Source organism: Balaenoptera borealis (assembly GCF_965194805.1).
Source record: "Balaenoptera borealis genome assembly, chromosome: 13".
Classification (NCBI taxonomy): domain Eukaryota; kingdom Metazoa; phylum Chordata; class Mammalia; order Artiodactyla; family Balaenopteridae; genus Balaenoptera; species Balaenoptera borealis.
This window is the reverse complement of record NC_138870.1, coordinates 42,717,173-42,741,706: the sequence shown is the minus strand read 5'-3', so window position 1 is coordinate 42,741,706 and position 24,534 is coordinate 42,717,173. Positions and strand designations below refer to the sequence as shown.

The window sequence follows — 24,534 nt, the reverse complement described above, 5'->3', positions numbered from 1 at the left end:
AGTACAGTGTGCATTGGAACTGCATTTCTGGTTTATCCTTTGTGCCTGAGATCATTTTGTTTCCATCCCAGCCTTCTAAAAAATGAGTAAGAGCTAGGATTTATTTAACCTCTCTGGGCCCCAGTTTCTTCATCTGTAAAGTGGGACAATACTATTCTGAGCGTGTTACTATGAGGATTAATAAATTTATATTTGCAAAACAATTAAAACAATATCTAGTACATGGTAAATGTTCAATGAATGTTAGCTATTGTTATTACCACCACTACTGTCAATATTTATTAAGCACTTATTTTAGCACTAAGCTAAAAGAACATCTTAGAGATGATGAAACTAAGGCTTAGAGTGATTTTCCTAATTTTACTTAATAGATAAGTGGTTGGGAATTCCTGGCAGTCCAGTGGTTAGGACTTGGTGCTTTCACTGCCAGTGGGCCCGGGTTCAATTCGTGGTTGGGGAACTAAGATCCCGCAAGCTGGGTGGTATGGCCAAAAAATAAATAAATAAATAGATAAGTGGTAGACTCAAGATGTGGACCTGAGCTGAAAGAAACTGGGGCAAAATTGACTTAGAGGTGGAACAGGCTGGGGTATGTGGCCCAGCCGTTTCCATTTCTAGTTTTGAGACACTTTGAGACTGGCCCAGACCACCCCCAGATACAGGGAGGATGTGATTTTCAGTAAATCGTCAGAGCACGGACATTAGGGTCTGTCAGACTTTTTCAAATCCTGGCTCTGCCACTTACTAGCTGTGTTACGTTGAGCAAGTTATTTAACCTTTCTGAGCCTCTTCCTCTGAAAGACGAGAATAGTATTTATTTCATGGTATCATTAAGGATTAAGTGAATAAGATCAAATGGAATGAATGTTTTTGCATATAACTGATCCCTATGCTAAGGTGGCTCAAACTTTTACCTGATTCTGACACAGTCATCTAGATGGTGGGTGATTAGGGTCTATGTCTGCCTCCCTGCTCTGACCTAATGACCCCGGGATCAAGCCAAAACTGCACTCCCAAAGCTGTTTTTATATTGGAATCATAGGGGACCCTTTTCAGAAAAATTAGACGTGTTTGGACTCCGCATGAGAGATTCAGATTCCAAAGATGATCTTGATATTCAGAGCACCCTACCCCTCACACGACTAAGAAGCCTTAGACTGGCTAGTTGAGGGTAGCAGCTGAAGCACAACCAGAGAGAGTGATCTTAATGCCTGGATTGTCACATAGTGTCAGTCAGGCTTCTCACAGGGTTGTGCTGTGCTGTACTGGGTGGGTGCCCTACAGAAGAGAACTCTACAGAAACGAAGATCTCATCTGTATAGTGAAGCAACATTTCTATTTGGAAAGAATATTAATGAGATCTGGATAGGAATCAGACACCAGGAAAGACAGCTGCTGTGAGAGGCAATTTGAATTGTACAAGGAGTTACACATGATATTCAGAAGGTCCTTGTGCAAATTTAAGAAGTAATTAAGTTGTAGAGATAATAAACAATTTATAAATGACCTTTTAAAAATAAATGTAGTTTCAAAAAGTAAGTGTATTAAGTGGCCAATATACATTTAAAAATACGCTCAACGTCCCTTATGATTAAAAGAATAAAAACTAAAACACTGATGTACCATTTTTCACATATCTAGCAGATTGGAAAAAATAAAAGTGATTAATAATGCTCAGTATGGGACTTCCCTGGTGGTCCACTGGTTAAGACTTTGCCTTCCAGTGCAGGGGGTGGGTGTTCAATCCCTGGTGGGGGAGCCAAGATCCCACATGCCTCGCAGCCGAAAAGCCAAAACATAAAACAGAAACAATATTGTAACAAGTTCAATAAAGACTTTAAAAAATGGTACACATTAAAAAAAAAAAAACTTAAAAAAAATAATGCTCAACATTGACAAGGATGTAGAAAATAAGCTTTCTCATATAGCTAATGGTTCAAATATACATTGATGCAAAATTACATATAAATTGATACAACTTTTTTTGAGGAACATTTGGAAATGTCTATTAAAAATTTTAATACATAGGTCTTTTGAACCTATGAAATGCTGTTTTAGGAAGTTACACCGTAGATGCACACCTAAAAGTAGGCAATAGTAGAAGCATGTTCACTGCAGTCCTGTTCTTAAAAATGAAGAACCTAAAACAACATAAATGTTCATTGACACGGGCCTCATTAAATAAGTCATAAACTGTTGCAGAGTGAAATAGTATGTGGTACTGAAAGGTTGAGGTAGATCTGATCTGTACATCTTAATGTGGGAAGATGTCCAAGAAGAAATAATTACTGAATAGCACATCAACATAAAACCATTACAATTTTAAAAAATGTGTGTTCACGTGTGACGTGTGTTAACTTCTCTGTGCCTCAGTTTTCTCATTTGTAAGATAGGCATAGTGATAATAGCTTCCTCATGAGCTGTTGTGAAGATAAAATGAGATAATGTGTACTGAATGCTTAGAACAGTGACTGACACATAGTACTTTGTGTTTGCTCTTATTAACATATAGAGGCAATATCAGAAAATCTTTACTCCAAACTGTGACAGAGGTTACCTTTGGGAAGTAGAATTGGCTTGGGGTGGACAAGAGCAGGTAGAGACTTCTGTTTTTTTTGGAGTTAAGCCAGCATTTTATTTATTTATTTATTTATTTATTTGTTTGTTTGTTTGTTTGTTTGGCTGTGTTGGGTCTTCGTTTCTGTGCGAGGGCTTTCTCCAGTTGCGGCAAGCGGGGCCACTCTTCATCGCGGTGCGCGGGCCTTTCACCGTCGCGGCCTCTCTTGTTGCGGGGCACAGGCTCCAGACGCGCAGGCTCAGTAGTTGTGGCTCACGGGCCCAGTTGCTCCGCGGCATATGGGATCTTCCCAGACCAGGGCTCGAACCCGCGTCCCCTGCATTGGCAGGCAGACTCTCAACCACTGCGCCACCAGGGAAGCCCAAGACTTCTGTTTTGTATGTTATATATTTCCACCTAATTGTTTATGATGAGCAGGCTCACCCCTTGACCAGTCACTCTGACCAAGGAAGCTAGACAGTGAAGAAAATGGCAGCTTGAAGTGTTTGTTGAGACCAGCGGAGGAGACGTTCCCCAAAAGGAAGGAGGAGGGTGAAGGAGGGTGGCGGTGTGGGGAAATGGGAGGGACGCTGATGGATTACACCTTGGCTGCTGGAACTATTTTTGAAAACTACTCACCTAATTAAAGAAAAAAAATTTTGATTGTACATTCCAACATTTATATATGGACTTATCCTTTTTGCAGTTTAGTTACGTTTATACTAAAGTGAATAATGTTTAATTTGACTTTTTTAAAAATTGTATTTATTTAGTTAGTTATTTTTATTTTTGGCTGCGTTGGGTCTTCGTTACTGCGTGTGGGCTTTCTCTAGTTGCAGCGAGAGAGGGCTACTCTTCGTCGCAGTGCGTGGGCTTCTCATTGCGGTGGCTTCGCTTGCTGCGGAGCATGGGCTCTAGGCACTCGGGCTCAGTAGTTGTGGCTCACGGGCTCTAGAACACAGGCTCAGTAGTTGTGGCGCACGGGCTTAGTTGCTCCGCGGCATGTGGGATCTTCCCAGACCAGGACTCGAACCCGTGTCCCATGCATTGGCAGGCGGATTCTTAACCACTGTGCCACCAGGGAAGCCCCTAATTTGACTTTTTTAACTTTTTATTTTATATTGTAGTGTAGTTGATTAACAATGTTGTGTTAGTTTCAGGTGCACAGCAAAGTGATTCAGTTACACATACACATGTATCTATTCTTTTTCAAATTCTTTTCCCATTTAGGTTGTTAAATAAAATCTGGTATGTATTTTACACTTAAGGAACATCTCAATACAAACTAGTCACATTTCAAGTGCTCAATAGACTTTTTTTTTTTTTGGCCACGCCGTGAGGCTTGTGGGATCTTAGTTCCCCAACCAGGGATCGAACCCATGCCCCTTGCAGTGCAAGCACAGAGTCCTAACCACTGGACTGCCAGGGAATTCCCCTAATTTGACTTCTGAATAGAAACTACAAAAAGTAATTGCTCAAAGTGCCCAAAACAAACATTTGAGAAGAGATGGGTAGCTTTTCTAATAATTATGAAATTAAAATTTCAATGTTTTAAAGAGACCACTAATTTCTTTCCATTATACAATATTATAAAGAGAGTAATTTTTGCACTAAAAAAAAGTCAAACAGCTGAAGCAAAAATTACATTTATGAATTATTTTTTATCAGAGTCTAATGACATAGGCCTTGTTAAGACAATGTGACATGTAAACTAAGCCCAAATATGGATCCTGTTAATGAAGCCTCTGGAATAATGTTTATTGAATGTGTCTTAGACACGGAAGCATACGGAGACTGACAAGATCTGGCTGTGACCTCAAGCTATGTGCCAGGCATGGTATACATTTATTATCTCCTTTTATGTTTAGAACAACCCTGTAGGGTAGGTTATCGTCCTCATTTTACATAGAAGAAAAGGGTAGTACAGAGAGGTCACCATGCATCTGGTTAGCACTGGAATCAGAATTGGAGTCAGTTGGTGTTTCCATGATAACTTACTGCCCTGCCTCCAAATAACCATTGTGGGAGGATGGGTGAAGTGAGCCCTGTATGGGGGTACACTTAGAATTCTCAGGGACCTCAGTGATATCTATCATCTAGTCTAGTGACTTTCAAACTATAATTTTTTAAAATAACAGTTTTATTGAAACATAATTCATGTAACATACAATTTACCTATTTAAAGTGTGCAATTCAATGGTTTGTGGTATATTAACAGAGTTGTGCAGCTATCACCACAGTCCATTTTACAACATTTTCATCACTTCCTGGAAAAACCCCATAACCATTAGCAGTCAGTCCCTTCTCCCCCACCCGCAAGTGGTAGGCCACCACTACTCTACTTTCTGTTTTCTATAGATTTGCCTCTTCTAGACATCTTATATAAATGGAATCATACAATATGTACTCTATTGTGACTGTTTTCTTTCACTTGGTATAATTTTTTCAAGGTTCATCCATGTTGTAGCATGTATCAGTACTTCCTTTTCATGGCTGAATAATATACCTTCATATGGATAAACCACATTTTGTTTATCTGTTATCAGTTGATGAGCATTGGGAATGTTTCCACTTTCGGAAACATTCGTGGGCAAGTTTATATGTGGATATGTGTTTTCGTTTCTCTTGAAGATACACACACATACATACATACATACATACCTAGGAGTGGAATTGTGGAATTGCTAGGTCATACAATAATTATATATTTAACCTTTTGAGGAACTGCCAACTCTTTTGCAAAGCAGCTGCACCATTTTAGATCCCCATCAGCAGTGTATGAGGGTTTCAGTTTGTCTACATCCTCGCCGACACTTGTCAAACTATAATTTTTTTTAACCACGTGCCACAGTAAGAACTATTTTACATTCTTATCCAGTTTATACACACACAAACTGAAACAAAAGCTTTGTAAAAGAATATTTACCTCTACTATGTGTGATACACTCTAACATTTTCTGTTTCATTCCATTTTTCATTAACATAAACAAACAAGCATGCTGGTTCTGACCCACTAAAAATGATTTCATGACTCATTAATTGTGACCCACAGTTAGAAAAACTAGGCTATTTTAACCCCTTCATTTTACACAAGAGGAAATTGAGGCCCTGAGAGATGACTTGTTAAGCAGATGATAGTGTTAATTAGTGGCAGATTAAATAAAGATTAGAGCTCAAGCCTGTTGGCTTCTTGCTTTAACTTTAACATGTCAATAAATTTTAGTTACCCTCATATTCAGTAGATAAAAATAAATTGGAATTTCTATTCAGATACCGTATTTTTAACCATGTATATTTTTCTGAAGCAACATTTTAAATTCAGCAACAAACCAATCTAGAGAGAAAAGAGTAAAAAGAATTCAACTTTGGGAAGTCCCCAGTGGTCCAGTGATTAAGACTTGGTGCTTTCACTGCGGTGGGCCTGGGTTTGATTCCTGGCCGGGGAACTAAGATCCTACAAGCCTCGAGGCATGGCAAATAAATAAATAAATAAATAAGCCGTTAAAAAAAAATCTTCAGAAAAAAAAAGAACTCAATTTTATTATCATGAGTTATTGGTCTGCACAATATTTATTTATTTATTTATTTATTTATTTTGGCTGTGCCAGGTCCCAGTTGTAGCATGTGGGATCTTAGTTGCGGCATGCGAACTCTTAGTTGCAGCATGCATGTGGGATCTAGTTCCCTGACCAGGTATGGAACCCGGGCCCCCTGCATTGGGAGCATGGAGTCTTACCTACTGGACCACCAGGGGAGTCCCTGCACAGTAATTTTGTGCCATCTGGGCAGGGAAGTTCTAGATGAACCTAGATAATGCGCAACAAATTTATCAGTTCAGTGACCCAGGTTCATTCTGTCCAAACCTCAGTTAACCTTTGAAGGGCAGCCATTTTTCTTACACTGCCAAATTTGAATGACAATGTAAAATTTGAAATGAACAATATAAAAACATTTTATGCTGCTGTTTTTCCATTTTTCTTGGAATATGTATAGATCTTAGACCTTTTTACTTCAGTGTTTTCCAGCATATGATGGGGAGAGACTTTCAACACTAGAATCATGTCAAGGTTCTTGTTAAAATGTGGTCTTCCTGGACCCTACTCCAGACCTAATGAATCAGAATTGTGGCATGGGACCTGGAAATCTGTATTTTAAACAAGCTTCCTGGGCTTCCCTGGTGGCGCAGGGGTTAAGAATCTGCCTGCCAATGCAGGGGACACGGGTTCGAGCCCTGGTCTGGGAAGATCCCACATGCTGTGGAGCAACTAAGCCCATGAGCCACAACTACTGAGCCTGCGCATCTGGAGCCTGTGCTCCACAACGGGAGAGGCCGCAACAGTGAGAGGCCCGCGCACCGCGTTGAAGAGCGGCCCCCGCTCGCTGCAACTGGAGAAAGCCCGCGCACAGAAACGAAGACCCAACACAGCCAAAAATAAATAAATTAATTAATTAATTAAAAAAAAAACAAAAAAACAAGCTTCCTGGGTGCTTCTTATGAACACTTGAGTGACCTACTGAATTAAGTCTCCCCCCTTTTTATTTCTCATCTTAGCTCTCTTTTAGTTTCTAGAATTACTATTTAGCTTTATTACCTGAAGAGCCAGTTATTTGTAAGAAATAGCATTTGTAAGAAAATACCTGAAATATTCCAACAGAGAGAGTGAACTAAAACAATCTATACAGATAAGGTTATGTTGTATTCTGCCTGAGTTTAATGCTAGAGACCATTTTTTCGGTGGCTATATCCACTGGTTTCCCATTATTTGGAATGATTTATCTCGGAATAAACAAACATAACCCACTGTTTCGTTTCACTTTCTTTCCCCCAAAGTACTAGTTTATAAAAATAGGTGAATCCAACAAATGATTTCAGATAGTTGGTAAACCTCCCTTCATTTAACAAATACTTGAGTACCCACCCATGTGCCAGGCACTGTTCTGAGAGTTAAAATACAATGTGATCCAAAAAATACAATGTGATCAATGTTGGGGTAGGTATAGTCCCTTGGAAACTTGAGGAGCCTCTTAGCCCAGTCTTCGGGGTTAGGGAAAGCATCTGGAGGAAAATGTCATCTAAGCTGGGATCTATATTGTAAGGCCAGGGAGGGTCTGAAGTATTTTCAGACAGAGGGAGCAACATGTACGGAGGAAGGCCCAGGCTCGTAGCCCCTATGCCATTCTCTCTTCACTATGTGTCACATATTAGGCATTTTTGATGAGCTAAGGTTAATGACGGTGTACTCTTGAGAGAGGTGAATCAAGTGCCTGTGGTCAACACAATTAGAAAGAGGCAGAGTGAGACCCTGGAAGTCCTCTTGTTGACTTCAGACCTTGTACACATTTTGTTACCGTTATACTGTCTTTCATGCTGTATTATTTATTTTATATAAGCAAAAATTCATATGCCAGCTCATCTTTGGAGAAAAATTATCTGTGGTTAAGTAAACTTAATTTGAAGGGTAATGGTAAAAGGATGATTCATATGATTTAGGCTGTTTTATGTTGTGTATTTATGTGACACATGAAGCTATCCATCATGCAGTGGGAAGTCAGGAAGGTTAGGGCTTATGATACAGCTTTGGGAATCATTTGGTGTAAGTGACCTTTGATGACTTCAGCATAGGTGAGCTTACCCAGAGAGAGGAGAGATACTGACCCTTGAGTAATGCCTAGGAACAGGGGTGAGTGGAGAGAGAGAGGGAGAGAGGATTGCATGAGAAAATTGTGAATGATTTAAAAGATAGGAAAGGAAGCAGGAGAGTTCCATTTAAGAAAAAACAAGGGGAAATACAATTTCAAAAATGAGGGATTAATCAACAACTCAAATGTCAACAGAGAGTGGTAAAAACTGAGACATGGTCCTTGGATTTGATAGTAAGAGATCTTCAGGAGAATAATTTCAACAGGATGGTGGGAGTGGAAGCTACACCCAAGTGGGCAGAGGGATAAATAGAAGATGAGGAAATGGAAACAATGAGGACCCGGAAACTAAGGTTCTAAAGATGGGAGCAAGGTGAGATGGTAGTTTGAGGGGGGAAAGGGCTTAAGAGAATAAAGGATTATTTCTTTAATCCATATATCCAAATTTCCACACACACACCCCCCAGAAATGTGAGCATGTTTTTAGGGCAAAGTCAGAGGTGGAGGTAAAGTTAGGGTCTGGGGAAGATAGAAGAGTCAGTATTGTGACACTTACTTTTCTCCTGACATAGGCCAGGTAGGGGGAAAGATTATATCTGAGGGTACTTTCTTCTTTTATCTCTGGAATAGTAACATGTGAATTGCTTAGGGTGAATATTTGTAAGTGCCTAGTGAAGATTGCTCTGATTCTTTGGTGAGCAGTTTCCAGTGAAATTGCTTCTCAGTTTTACAACTTATTTTTTCGTTACTTTTGCCCTGGATCTTAGTGCTTTTCTGTTTTGTTTTGTTTTGGGGTTTTTGGGCCGGGCCATGCAGCTTGAGGGCTGACCAGGGATTGAATCCCGGCCCTCAGCAGTGAGAGCACGGACTCCTAACCACTGCACCGCCAGGGAATTCCCTTAGTGTTTTGTTTTTGTTTTTTTTTTTAATAATACTTTTTTTTAAAAAATAATGTCTTTTTATTTATTTATTCATTGGCTGAGTTGGGTCTTCGTTGCTGTGTGCGGGCTTTCTCTAGTTGCAGCGAGCGGGGGCTACTCTTTGTTGCGGTGCACGGGCTTCTCATTGCGGTGGCTTCTCTTGTTGCGGAGCACCGGCTCTAGGCGCGCAGGCTTCAGCAGTTGTGGCACGTGGGCCCAGTAGTTGTGGCTCGCGGACTCTAGAGCGAGGGCTCAGTAGTTGTGGTGCACGGGCTTAGTTGTTCCACGGCATCTGAGATCTTCCCGGACCACGGCTCAAACCCGTGTCCCCTGCATTGGCAGACAGATTCTTAACCACTGCGCCACCAGGGAGGCCCTCCCTCTTAGTGTTTTTAAGAACAAAATATTCTTATAGAGGATATAAGAAAGAGGCTAATGTTATTGAAGTGACTCTGTCCTTATGCAAATATCTATATCCATGCTGACCCGTGGGAATTTGGTTATTGTTACAATTTCCCTATTGTCTAGGATATATGTTTCTACAGAGACCTGGCTGAAGCTCTTCCAAGAACAGTAGCAATGATTATTCTAACATGCTATATAGACTTGTATGTCACCATGTTGCTGAATAATAGAGTAGTGAGCCTTTTATGTGTAGTATTTGAAGTTATTTAGTGGTTCCATTTTCTTTTTTCGTATCATTTGAGTGTATCTCAGAGTTTGAATAAGCTAAAATTACTGACTAATTCACAGTTCTGAAAAATGATATTTACCATCTCAACTTGCCTTAGGACTATATAATGGCAGTCATTTTTTGTACTAATAGTGTTTTGGATAAAATTTGACCCTTCATGCAGTTTTATTCAAGACATATTTATAGAATTCCTTCTATTTAAAAAAGCAATATACTAGATACTAGAGGGTAAGAGGCAAAGTAGATCTGTCCTCTCACCTCAAGAATCTTGCTATCGAGTATGATTTATAAAATTATTATAAGGCAGAGGAAGTGACTATGCTGATTGAGGTAAGGCTAGGGCAGTTCAGGAAAGGGTTCTTTGAGGAGGTAGTCTTTTCACTTGAGTCTTGAAAGGTGAATATATTGAGGAAGGGATAACAGTCTAAGTGTAAAGAAAAAATATATGGTGTATCAAGGGAGTAGAAACTGGCAATGGCATCATTTTGGAGATTCTAGATCTCTCTCCACATTCTATGAAATTAGGCTTCTCACCCTCAGAGAAAGAAGTTACAAATAAATAAAAGGGAATACTAGAATGAATTTTGTGATGCTAGATTGGAGTCAGAAGTATCACTATGAATTTATAGTTTAAAAATATATATGTATATATTTATAAATTTATATATAAATATAAATATATATAGGTAGATATAGAGATAAATATAGAAATATAGATGTGTATATATGTGGGTTAATATACATACATATATTTCCTAGTCCTGTCCCCTGAGAGCCTAGAAGCAGTGACATCTCAGTAGCAATGAGTACACCTAATGTCCAGGTCTTGGTTTCTCCAATAAAAGGAACCAGACCTCCTTGGAGAAGTGGTTGATTCCAGAGCTGGGGCAGGGCAAGCACAAGATGAATCTGGAACATCTTACAGAGCTAGAAAGTGAGGAAGTGCTTAAAAAAAAAAAAATTTGGTGGTATCTTGAAAGGACACCAGAGCCAAGCTGAAAGAGCTCCAAATGGCCAAGGTAGAATAATCTATGCAACAAAATAACATAACCCAGGGAATAAAATAATCCAGGAATTATCATAACCCAGAGAATAAAATAAATATCCATGAGTCTATACTAGTATATATAAGTGATTGAATAAATAAATGAGGGAGAAAGGATAATTCTTCCTTATAGAATAATTCCAATTAATAAATGTAGAAGGAATGAGGGCAATAGAAAATCACCATTGGAACACCACAGTATGGGACTTCCCTGGTGGTCTGGTAGTTAAGACTCCGTGCTTCCACTGCAGGGGGTGCAGGTTCGATCCCTGGTGGGGGAACTAAGGGATATAAAGGGAAGAAGATAGTCACTGTACAGTGGAGAAGCGTGGCAGGTACCACCTTCACCAAGTGATCAAGGTTAACATCATCAGTAATAAGATATCAAAATCATGTATCTTCTGATATGATGCACTGAGGAGGCATATCAGCTCTGTAGTATTCTTCCCCAGATTCTATAACCTCAATCTAATCTGAGAAAACATCATATTTTTTTAAAAAACAAACTTTTTTTGGAGCATTGATAGATGTTCCAGGCTTATCTTGTTTTGTTTCATCTCTTTTTTAAAAATTAATTAATTTATTTGGCTGTGTTGGGTCTTGGTTGCGGCATGCAGGATCTTTTGTTGTGGTGCGCGGGCTTAGTTGCTCCCTGGCATGTGGGATCTTAGTTCCCCAAACAGGGATCGAACCCGAGTTCAGCTGGAAGGCAGATTCTTAACCACTGGACCACCAGGGAAGTCCCCATCTCTTTTTTTTAATTGAAGTATAGTTGATTTATAATGTTGTGTTAGTTTCAGGTGTGCAGCAAAGTGATTCAGTTATACATTTACATATAATATCGATTCTTCTTCAGATTCTTTTCCCTTATAGATTATTGTTAGATACTGAGGGTAGTTCCCTGTCCAGGCTTATCTTGTATTTGCCCTTCCCCAGCTCTGTATCAAGCACTTCTCCAAGGAACCCTGGTTCTTTTTATTGGAGAAACCAGGAAACCCAAATTAGGTACAGTCTACATAATATCTGCCAGTACTCTTCAAAGTGTCAAGGCCATTCGAGGCAAGGAAAAACAGAAGAACTGTCAGAGATTGGAGGAGCCTTAAGGAGGCACAACAACTAAGTGCAGTATAGGGTCCTAGAATAGAAAAAGGACATTAATGAAAAACCTGGTAAAATTTGAATACAGTTTATAGTTTATTTGGTAGTACTGTACCAATGTTAATTTCTTAATTTTGATAATTGTACTGTGGTAATGTAAGATAAAGCTAGGTGAAAAGTATATGGAAACTTTTTACTATCTTTGCAACTCCTGTGTAAATCTAAAATTATTTCAACATCAGGACTTCCCTGGCAGTCCAGTGGTTAAGACTCTGCGCTTCCACTGCAGGGGACTAGGGTTCAATCCCTGGTCGGGGAACTAAGATCCCACATGCCGCACGGCCTGGGGGAATTTAGTCACTATTTTTTGTACAAAAATATACCTTAGAAATAAATGTAGTTTATATTCTAAAAAAACATTATGTGGGAACACATTTCATGTTGCTTTTGCTTACAATTTCCCTTTGCACCTTGAAGTTTTTTAGATTGTTTTTTTTCTTTTAATTAAGTCTACAATCTATTTCTAACAAGTGAGTTTTTTCTTAACAAGTGAGTTTGTACTTTGTTCTCTGTTTTGAGGTTATATTCAAGCAACTATGCCTCTTGCACAAGCAACCATCTCAGGAGCAAAAAAAAAAAAAAAAGAGAGCAAGAAAGATATGACTGAGATTGGATTTTGTTTTTTAATTGGGGTATAGTTGCTTTACAATGTTGTGTTAGTTTCTGCTGTACAACGAAGTTAATCAGCTATATGTATACATATATCCCCTCCCTCTTGGGCCTTCCTCCCACCCTACTCCTGATCCCACCCATCTAAGTCACCACAGAGCACCGAGCTGAGCTCCCTGTGCTACTGTACAGCAGGTTGCCACTAGCTGTCTATTTTACACATGGTAGTGTATATATGTCAATCCCATGAGATTGGATTTTTAAGAACAGGATTTTATTAGTGGCAGCTCATTTGCTTTTGTCCCAGCCTTGTTTCTGGGAGACAATTTGCTTGGTTAGGTAAAGCTATAGATGAATTTATTAGAGCTGTTTCCCAAGCAGCTCCAGGCCTCACCCTAAGCAATCTCTTGAGGAAGCAGATACCTGGGGCCAAACTTCCCAGTGTGTCATTGCCCAACCGCCCAACCCTTTATTTTCAAGGACCTTTGTTCAGAGATCTTTATATCTAGGCTATAGCTCACCCAAAGGGGTTTAGCTGTTCCACCTCAAGCTACCTGGTGTGATAAAAGAACTTTGAACTGGGAATAGCTCTGGCTCTCATCCTGACTAGCTGGTGAGTTTGGGAAAGTTATTGGGTGTTTATGTGGCTTAATTCCCTTACTGTAAAAACGGGGATTTGATTACTTGATTTCTAAGCTTCTCTCTTGATGTAAAAATCTGCCATATGTATCTGAAACTGAAGGCATCTTCCTCTTAGCAAATAGTTCCCCTTTCTATGTATGCCATTATTACTTGCTGTACCACTGTCCCAGTCTCTGAGGCTAGGTTGATCTTAGAGTTATTTTTGTTATATCTGTTTCCTTTAACTCTTGCACAAAGTTCCACCAATCTAGCAGTTCTTCCTTCACAGTTGAAGATTGGGTTTTGGAGTCTGAACACTGAATTCTGCCTGGGCCATATGTTAGCTAGATGACCTTAGGCAAATTATTCAACCTCTATAAACCACAGTTGGCTTTTTTGTTTGTTTGTTTGTGTTTGTTTTTTAATGGAAATAGTCTGTCTCCAGGAGTGTTGTAAGAATTAGAGTTAGTAAGTGCCCGATAAGTGACAGCTGCCGTCATTATTTGTATATGACAATGCAATGGATTGGATCTTAAAGTCCACTGGGCCTCTGGAAAAAATATTCAAGGATATTGTAGCCCAAACCGAGTACATCCTTCTGGAAGAGTTTTTTTAGGTGTTGTACATGCCCTTTTCACTCTTAACAGGATTTCTAGGATTAAGGAAGTTGTCCTAAAGTCTGAGAATGGGACTGTCATCTGAGACAGAGTGGGTGAGTTGGGGGAGATATCACACATTTAATGCAAGCCCAGAAAGCCGAGATATTCATGATGGGAGAGTATTTCAAGCAGGCCCAAGGTAACTTTAAGTTTCTCTGAAATTCTTTTCAGAGAAACTTAAAGTTACCTCTGATGCTAAATTTAAAGTTATCTCTGATGCTAACCATTCTGGGAAGATACTTGCCACCACACCCTTACCAAAAGGTCATTTGTATGGGTTGCAGCTAGGTGAGTTCAGAGATTTTGCTGCCCGGTTTTCGACCTTGGCTAAAGGTGATGGTCTTAATCATTACTCATACTCGTAGTGGAAAGAAAATTGACTTTGGGATCAGACAGAATATGGATTTGAATTCCAGCTCTGCTACTTTATAGCTAAGTAATCATTGTAAAGTTATTTAATATCTCTGAACCTCGGTTTCTTCATCACAAATGTAAGCTAATAAAACCAATCCTTTAAAGTGGTTGTGAGGATTGAGACGTGTGCTTTGCGTAACTAGATGTTTTTAGATGTTTTAAAGTGTTCCTTTCCTTCTAAGAGTCTGATTTTTAACCTTTCAGCTCCCTGCTGTGTATCACTAGGATTTTTCTTGCTGACATGTAGATCTCAACATGTGTAAAGCACAACTCCTCATTCCCCCTCGTCTTCCTCTGTTTACTCTCTGTTAGTGGCATCAACAACCTTCTAATGGTTCAAGTTCGATGATGCCACCTTTGATTCCTTCTTTCGCCCTAAGTCCGTTTTATTCTAAGAACTCTCAATTCTTTCTTCCCACTTTTCCATTCCCACCTATGCTAATTTAAACCTTGATTACCTTTCACTTAGGCAGTTTTAGGATCTTCTTGACTACTAAATAAGACTCCAATCTTTTCCTGTCTTATCAAGTTACACACTGCTGCAGAATCAGCTTTCATTTTTTAAATAGTTTATTTATTTATTTTATTTATTTGGTTGTGCTGGGTCTTGGTTGGGGCAGGTGTGCTCCTTGGTTGGGGCAGGTGTGCTCCTTAGTTGCGGCTCGCTGGCTCTTTAGTTGCGGCACGTGTGCTACTTAGTTGTGGCCAGAGGGCTCCTCAGTTGTGGCAGGTGTGCTCCTTAGTTGCAGCTCGCTGGCTCCTTAGTTGCGGCATGCATATGGGATCTAGTTCCCTCACCAGGGATCGAACCGAGGCCCCCTACGTTGGGAGCACGGAGTCTTAACCACTGCGTCACCAGGGAAGTCCCAGGATCAGCTTTTAGAACATGGCTTTTATTATGTTACTTTCTTTTTCAGAAACTCCCATTGAGACTGGGTAATCCACTACAGAGCTCTTTTCTTACAGATGTGGATATTGAGGCTCAGGGAAATCTTTTTTTTCATTTGCCATAAAGGTCACGCATGTGCTAGGGAATGACACATGACAACTAGACCTCATCTCTGCTCACCCACAGACTAGTTCTTTCTGCTGTTGGAATATGGTCCAGATTCCTTAGTGTTGTTTTCTTTGTTGCTGTTGTTGTTGTTTTGGCCGTGCCGCTCGGCTTGTGGAATCTTAGTTCCCCAACCAGGGATTGAACCCGGGCCCATGGCAGTGAGAGCACTGAGTCCTAACCACTGGACCACCGGGGAATCCTATTAGCATGGTTTTCAAGGCTGTTCCCAGTATGTCCTCATTCTGTCTTTCCCTACTTTAACTTCTCTTGCATCTAGAGTCTAACTCCATTAAAGTATCTTTTGTTGTTTCAGCTCCCTAGCAGTGTAATGCTGTTCCCCCTATCTGAGATGCACTTTCCGCCTCCTGCCCTCACTTGATGAAATTCTGCCAGTTTTGTAAGTCCCTAGTCTTCCCTTCTCTCCCACCATGCCAGGAAATCAAGTCCTGTACTCTGAGAACATTCATTGCCTCTAACCACATTCTGTCTTGTGCTATAAGTATTTGTGTGTGTTAGCAAGCCCGACAGATTATATACACAATTTGGAAGTAGTTACTCAGTAACCTGGTACCAGAGTCTATCAAAAATCGTGTACTGATTCTCACCTTTGTATGTTTCACAGGGTGGCTGATCACATTGCTAAGACATAACAGTATGCTTCTGTGAAGATGTGGTCAGGGTGTGAGCCACATCATTCCTTGAGTATAAAGTGTGCTTATCCTAGCCTTATACCAAGATAGTTGTTCTGACTTACCTTGGCTTTCTGGCGGAGAGTAATCAAAATCACAAAATTGGACTTGGGAATTAAAATCCTTTTTCTTTATCACATTCAGTCCCTCAAATAATTAATGCTTTTCCTTTTTTAATGAACAAGTATGAGAACATACATTCTGTATTTTTTTTTTTTTGATCCAGAATTGATCCCTTTAGAACTGACAACATTTATACCTGTACTTACATTGGAAGCATAATTGTACCAAATAATGTCTAAAGGTGTTGTTCGGTATTTCGTGGACTTGGCTTAAAGGGTCATTATTGTGGTTATACATAATTACGTTTAGCTGAATAAACAGCTGTGTCATTTTCTTGTTAGAGAAAGGCCTGGCAAGGTCTGGTAGGTCTGTCAGTTACAAATTGGAAAGCAGATAGACAAATGTCATATATTATTTGATACACGCAGGTTTATTTCAAAGAACATGTGTAGAATTAAGGTTATTTTATCCAGGGAGAAGAGATAATACAAAAAACTAACACTTATTGCTTACTTATTCTATGTCAGGGTCTTTTTTTTCTTTATCTTATTTATTCCTCATAAAGATACCATGAAGTAAGTACTGTTGTTATGGATGAGAAATCTAAGTTTTAGGGAAGGACACACAGCTTTAAGTAATGGGGCCAACACTCCCATTTAGTGCATGTGTCTCTTGACACCAGAGCTCCTTACCATAAGAGGGTTCAATGTTGTCTTACAACATGGGGATTTAAACAAACAAACAAAAACAACAAAACTAATGTTTTCAGACAAGGCTTTAGTGGGGAGAACAGGTAGTACAAATGGGAAAGTAGTGTGGTCTTTTTGGGTCACTTATCACTTACTTTGCATCACAGGACTTTTAGTGTGAAATGGTAGCCCACGTTGCTTGGTTAAGCACATTGTGTGTTCTGCTGTTGTCAAGGCTGTTGGAAGCAGTGCCTGATGAACCATGTATTCTACCAGATAAGTTACACTCTGTGGTTGTCAGGAGAGCTGCAAGTAGCACTTTCATTTATATTGTTCAGTCTTCAAATAAGGAAACTACTGACTCATTTCTAATCTCACCTCCAACAAAGGTTGGAACTCCTTTGATAATTACTGGGGCAAAAACAAATAATCCAGTTAATGGATAGGGTCTAGGTGATGTCAAGGGCATGGCTTTATGTGTTCTTTGACTTGAAGCCAATACTACTATATTATACTTAAAATGTTCTTCATACTACTATAATATGCCTAGTATTTTTTTTAAATTTATTTATTATTATTTATTTATTATTTATTTATTTTTTTGGTTGCGTTGGGTCTTCGTTTCTGTGCGAGGGCTTTCTCTAGTTGCGGCGAGCAGGGGCCACTCTTCATCGCGGTGCGCGGGCCTCTCACTATCGCAGCCTGTCTTGTGGAGCACAGGCTCCAGACGCGCAGGCTCAGTAATTGTGGCTCACGGGCCCAGTTGCTCCGCGGCATATGGGATCCCCCCAGACCAGGGCTCGAACCCGTGTCCCTTGCATTGGCAGGCAGATTCTCAACCACTGCGCCACCAGGGAAGCCCGCCTAGTATTTTAAGTATATTAGCTCCTTAAAACCCACATCAAAAACCCTGTAAGGGTAGGTATTCTCATTTTACAGTGAGGCAACTAAAACTGAAAAGGTTATATAATTTGTTCAAGGTTACAAAATTTTGATTTCATTTGAAGTCTACCTTGCCTTAAAGCCCATGCTCTTTGTATTATTCTATGCTGTATCCACAGCTCTCTCCCCAGCACCAAGTGGTCATTGCTACAGAACTTGGGGAGAGAGGGCAGCCAAAAAAACTTGGATGTAGGTAGAACCTAATTTGGACCTGACTCTACAGAGATGCCAATTGTACTTCCCCTGGGATGTAACTCAGAAGAGTGGGACATTTCACTCCAAATGTGACTTTGGAACAGGCTTAAGTTCAGGGAAAGGCCAATCACTGTTTGCACAGTGGGGTCAGTCATAAAATGATGGAAACTGAAAGGGACCTTAGAGATTACCTGATCTAACCTTCTCGTTTTACAGGAAACTACAACCCAAATTCAATCATCTGACCAAGGTTACAGTTTTTGAGAGAACCGGTAGAGGACTACAGTCTGCTGCTCCAGGGCTCTCTGCTCTCTCACTTAACACCACACCGCTGCCAGTCCTTGGATGCTGGAGAATCCTCTTCTGTGTCTGATATTCTGACTTTCTTTATCCCATAGGTATTTCAGTATCTGTAGACAAGATGGAATCAACTCCATTTACTAGACGGCAATGGACTTCACTATCATTGAGGGTTACGGCCAAAGAACTTTCTCTTGTCAACAAGAACAAGTCATCGGCTATTGTAGAAATATTCTCCAAGTAAGTGCTGATCCTGGTCCAAAAGGACCATCTGTCTTGAGCAAACATTACCACCTGTCAGGGAGATTGGTAAAGGAAGTACATGGTGTAAAATGGCTTTTCTGAGCACCTTCTGGATTTTAAGTACCATGCAAGGCTCTGTGGAGAAGGAAGATGATAATAATCAGGAGACACATTCTCTATATTTGAATTTTTGTTCAGTTGGGGAAAGAAAGAGTTATAAACACAAAAGATAATTATAAAACACATTAGTTATTAAGCAAAATGTCAGCAAGTCCAGAATGAACAGGAGTAAGGACTAGATATAAAATAAGAGAGCGAGAGTGACCACCATGGGCAGAAGCTAGTCAGGAAGGCTTTCTGGTTGAGATGAATTTTGAGGTAAGTTGTTTTTTTTTTTAAATGATTCTTTTAAATTATTATTTATTTATTTATTTATTTTTGGCTGTGTTGGGTCTTTGTTTCTGTGCGAGGGCTTTCTCTAGTTGCGGCGAGCCAGGGGCCACTCTTCATCGTGGTGCGGGGGCCTCTCACTGTCGCAGCCTCTCTCGTCGTGGAGCACAAGCTCCAGACGCGCAGGCTCAGTAGTTGTGGCTCACGGGCCTAGTTGCTCCGCAGCATGTGGGATCCTCCCAGACCAGGGCTCGAACCCGTGTCCCCTGCATTGGCAGGCAGATTCTCAACCACTGCGTCACCAGGGAAGCCCTTGAGGTAAGTTTTTAGTTGAAGGGAGTATTAGGTGCACTCTATACCTGCATTGTCCAATAAGGTAGCCACTACATATGTGGCTGCTTAAACTTAAATTAATTAAAATTAAAAATATTTAGAATTCAGTTCATCAGCTGCACTAGCCACATTTCAAGTGCCAATAGCTACATGTAGCTGGTGGCTACCATACTGGACATCACAGAGACATTTCACCATTGCATAAGGTTCTGTTGAACAGTGCAAACTATGTAGGCAGACTACAGCCTACTGGCTGCCTATTTTAGTAAATAAAGGTTTATTAGAATATAGCCATGTCCTTTTGTGTATTGTCCATGGCTGCTTTCGTGCAGCAGAGTTGCAGCAGCAGAGTTGCAATAGAGACCATATGGCTCTCAAAGTCTAAAATATTCACTATCTGGCTCTTTAAGAAAAAGTTTGCTGACCCCTGCTCGGGACCATGAGTTTTTTGGTATGAGGGCCCCTTTCCTGTGTATTTTATATCCCTAGTGTGTAGCATGGTGATTAGAACATAGTAGGCACTCAACAAATCTTGAGGGAATGGTATAAGTTAATAATATACCAGAGATGGTAAGCCCATTAACTTCACTCAAATAGAGATGCCATAGAGCTTAGGGCAGAGTTTACCTCACTAGTAGAGTTTGTTAATTAATAGGAAGCTATGATACATTTAAGAGAAGAAAGATGGTAAAGATTTGAAGAAAGTGATTCTGTAGCTATATCTAGAATACAGCTAAATACCAGTAGGAAGTTTCTGTAATCTGCACTGTCACCTTTTCTTCAGTGACAAATCCATCAACCACCTGCTCTGTGGAAAACACTGCCCTTCCATCCTGTTGACCATGGTTATCACTTAAGGTGGCGTGGAGGTGGGGTGAGACCGCATAGCTCTTTTACCTTCTATGTTATGCTTTTTACATTGCTGTAATTTTTATGTCAAATGTATTATTCTTATCAAAAAAAGAAAATCAATAAAGCTATTTCAGAAAAAAGGGGTCAAGCTCTGGAAAGCTATTAAGACTTAATTCCTGACCTCAAGGAATGTAATACCATAGTTTAGTATAGTTTGTATAGTAGAGGAAGTCCCCAAACTTCCTTCATCTTAAGAATCACATAAGGGGCTTCCCTGGTGGCACAGTGGTTGAGAATTTGCCTGCTAATGCAGGCGACACGGGTTCGAGCCCTGGTCTGGGAGGATCCCACATGCCGCGGAGCAACTGGGCCCGTGAGCCACAACTACTGAGCCTGCGCGTCTGGAGCCTGTGCTCCACAACAAGAGAGGCCGCGATAGTGAGAGGCCCACGCACCGCAATGAAGGGTGGCCCCCGCTTGCCACATCTAGAGAAAGCCCTCGCTCAGAAACGAAGATCCAACACAGCCAAAAATGAATAAATAAATTAATAAAAAAAAAAAGAATCACATGAGGTACCTGTTAATAATATGGTGTTCCAGGGAGTTCCCTGGTAGCCTAGTGGTTAGGATTCCGGGCTTTCACTGCCATGGCCCGGGTTCAATCCCTGGTTGGGGAACTGAGATCCCACCAGCCAAGTGGCATGGCCAAAAAAAAAAAAAAAGGGTGGGGGGAATAATATGGTGTTCCAGTTATTGCTATACAGGAAAAAAAATCTTCAAAATTTAGTGGCTTGCAATAATGACAATACTTATTTTACTGTGAATCTCCAATTTGGGCAGGGCTTGCCTCTGTTCCCCTCACCATCCCCGCTATCTCAGAACTGGGGGCCGTAGTCATCTAAAGGCTTACTCACAAGTCAGGCAGTTGATGCTGGCAGTCATCTGGGGTCTCAGCTGCGGCCACGATCAGAACACCTACATATGGCTTTTCCATGTGGATGCTTGGCTGGGTTCCAAGGGCAAGCATCCAGAGAGGGAGGGAAGGAGGGAACAAAGAAGGAAGGGAGTCAGGGCCAGGGGTTGTGTAGCCTTTTATGACCTAGCCTCAGAAGTTATGCAGTATCACTTTTTCCGCATTCTCTTCATTAGGACCAAGTCACTAAAGCTGGCTCATATTCGGAGGGAGGGGAATTTGACTCTACCTTTTGGTGAGAGAAATGTCAGAGATTTGGGGGGACATGTTTTAAAACCATCCTAAATGGCTTCTTAGGCTCCTCCCTTAAAGATTCTGATTCGATGTATCTGGGATGGGACCCAGGAGTTTGTGTTTTTAACAAGTATCCTAGTGATTTTTACCTTCAGGGAAGTTTAAGAAGCACTGGTAATGGAAGAGAGGGACTTATGAACTCAAAGCCGTGAACTTGAACGTAAAGCAGAACAAATAAGGTTTATTTGTTCAAGTAAAGGTTCAAGTAAAGGCTTGTGGAAGCTGAACATGAATAAAAGGAATAGGAAAGCAAGGAGTCAGTCGAGCATGGAGAAATACAGAAGGGAGAAAGGACTGGAACAGTTCAGTTAGGGCCAGATGCTGGAAGGCCTTGAGTGCCATGCTAAGTTTAGGATTTAGTTAGATAAACAACAGAAACAATGGAAAGTTTTTATGATCAGGCTTGTATTTAGTGCCCTTTTTTTTTTTTTTGGCTGCGGCATGCAGGATCTTAGTTCCCTGACCAGGGATCAAACCAGTGTCCCCTGCAATGGAAGTGTGGAGTCTTAACCACTGAACCGCTAGGGAAGTCTCTATCAGGCTTGTATTTAGAAAGATGCTTCTGGAAACAATGTAAAAGGTATATTGGAAAGGTGACAGATTGATAGCATGGAAACAAATTCTGAGGCTCTCTTGAGAACCCAAGTGAAAGCTATTGAGGGTGGGGGGCAGGAGGAGTGGAAATGAAGGGAAGGATTTGAGACAGTTCTGAGTTGTGATTAATGGGACTTGGAAACTCCCTGTTCTGCAGAGAAACTTCTCCACATTCTTACCCTTTTCACCCTCCCTAGCCCCACCTCTCTTTCACTGAACTTGGCTTTCCCTCGCCAGGCATTCTGTTTCTGAGTAGTGCCAGCTCTTTCTGCACATGCTTCCCTGAAATATTCTGGGGCCAGGAGTCAGGGGTGCTACATCTCCGCTGCTGTTTCCCATCCATTGTTTTTTTTTTGCCTTGTTCTGAGGTTGTAAACCTGTGCTTTGAGCTCACATCTAATCATAGTATTCTTATGCTCCCCTTCAGGACAGTGGCGTGCCAAGCTCCTTGCCTTCACTGGGGACGCTAGCTTCCAGCTTCATTTTCTCCTCAGTGTTTCTCAATGGGGGTGCTATTAGCATTTTGGATTAGGCAGATCTTCCTTGTGCAGGATGTTCATCTTCTTGCCTTCCTCCAAATGCTAGTAGTACCCCATGATATTGTGGCAACCGAAAAAAAGTGGGGGAGAGACCCCAATAAGATTCTCACACATTTCCAAATGTCCCGGCCAGTAGTGCCCCCAGTGTAGAATCACTGGCCCACATAAATGACCGGTCTGATACTTTGGACTCATCATTTCTTATTTATTTATTTATTTATTGGCCACGCCACACGGCTTGCGGGATCTTAGTTTCCCGATCAGGGACTGAACTCAGGCCCTGGCAGTAAAAGCACTGAGTCCTAATCACTGGACCCCCAGGGAATTCCCATGGACTCATCATTTCTTGATCTTCCCTACTTCTTCAACCTGCACATTGTCTCCCATGCCCCTGCATCTAGTCCCAACCTTTTCATCACCCAGAATCCACTCTGAAATGTGCATCTGGAAAACCTACTCTCTGATTAGAGCCTCCTTTTCTACTTGTTCCACTTTCTTATTCCCACTGACCCTGCTCTTTGGCCAAACCGGGACACCCAGGCCATGGATGTCAGTCCCCTTCCTGGCTTCACTTCCTTCCCTGCCTAACTCGTTCAGTCACTTCAGTGAAACTCTCACCCCTTCCTCAGTTCCCATCCCATTGTTTTATTCTGTCATTGTCCATTCCAGCCAATTCTCAAGATAGAGGATTTGGGTCCTATAGTAGCACTGATGAGAGGAAGTTGGAAAAAGCTGCTTATTTTAGGGGCTTCTTAATCTTGTAGGGAGAAGGTGCAAAGGGACCTTAAGAGGCCACCTTCTCATAGAACAGTAGGGTGACTGTCTTTTCTCCACAAAGGTTATAAAGGCAAATGGCAGTTATGCAAAACTGTAAATCCTGAAGCCATTAATCCGAATCAATATGCCAGGTACGCTAGACTCTTGATGGAAATCGATACTATTTCTAATCCTAATAAAAACGATATGAGGGAGGGACTTCCCTGGTGGTCCAGTGGTTAAGACTCCGCACTTCCACTGCAGGAGCCTCGGGTTCAATCCCTGGTTGGGGAACTAAGATCCCGCATGCTGCATGGTATGGCCAACAAAACAAAACAAAAAAACTATGTGAGGAAGGGACATTATCCCTGTCTTATAGTTGAGAACACTGAGGAGTAGAGAGTAACCTGCCCAAGTTAATATTTTGATTTTTTTCTGTCTAGTGTTTTTCTTCTGATGCATAGGTCCTACTATTGAACTGGTTTTGAAGGATGAATAGAATTTTATTTGGTAGGCCGGGACCATGGTGGTGACATTGCAGAGGAAGGGGAGTGATAGGAGGTAAGACACAGAAATGGGACAGGACATGATGTGCACTTAAGACAGTGAAAACCAGAGAATCAGCCTGGATTCCTTCTCCAGGTTTCATACTTGGTGGAGACGTATTGCCGACACGGCTTAAGGCTTTGAGGATTCACACACAGTAGGTTCCCAAAGCAGATTGCAGGACTGTTTTCCACAAAACGTACATTAATTTTGACTTCTAACACAACTGACCTGATTTTCTCTTATTTTGAAACGATCTCTATTATGGGGTTTTCAATTAATAAATCCTATATAAGCCTAGTTAAGAGACTGTAGGAAACCTCGGGAGGTTTGTGACCGGAGACTAATATAAAAATGGTATCTGGAGGAAGCTTAATCTGGCTGCTGTTTGTAAGATTAGCTGGTCTTTACTTTCTAACTGTTGATAATGTTTTACATGGATATATCCATAAGAGTGGTTTTTCTAGCATCACAGCTTGTGTCTTATGAGTGCTTTATAACTCCAGACTTATTTCTTTTACTAAACCTCTATACTATATAAAGCATTAAATTTGAGTAGGGAGGATGCTCTTGAACGGTCAGTTTGAACAGCTAGCTTTGGTTTCCCTCACAAATGACTGCAGCATAGTATAATCCTTTGCTTGATTAAAATTTGACTCTTTTGGTAGAATTCGGTTCCTTTGCAGAAGGTTCCTCTTTGACTCATGTATTTTTAGAGTTGAAGGGAATCTAGCCCAGTGCTTTTCAAACTATCTTAATTGA

At 40.8% G+C, this 24,534-nt stretch overlaps 1 protein-coding gene across 4 annotated transcripts in view; it reads left to right on the top strand.

Annotated features, from left to right (window-relative positions):
- The window catches only part of LIMA1 (LIM domain and actin binding 1), an 86,170-nt gene that overhangs the window by 11,624 nt on the left and 50,012 nt on the right, over positions 1-24,534 (top strand). For all 4 annotated transcript variants that reach the window (XM_082352389.1, XM_082352387.1, XM_082352388.1 and 1 more), the window contains one exon: positions 18,351-18,492. In XM_082352389.1, the coding sequence (XP_082208515.1) occupies positions 18,374-18,492 (119 nt within the window). In that variant the 5' untranslated portion in view covers positions 18,351-18,373. The remainder of the gene's footprint in view (positions 1-18,350; positions 18,493-24,534) is intronic.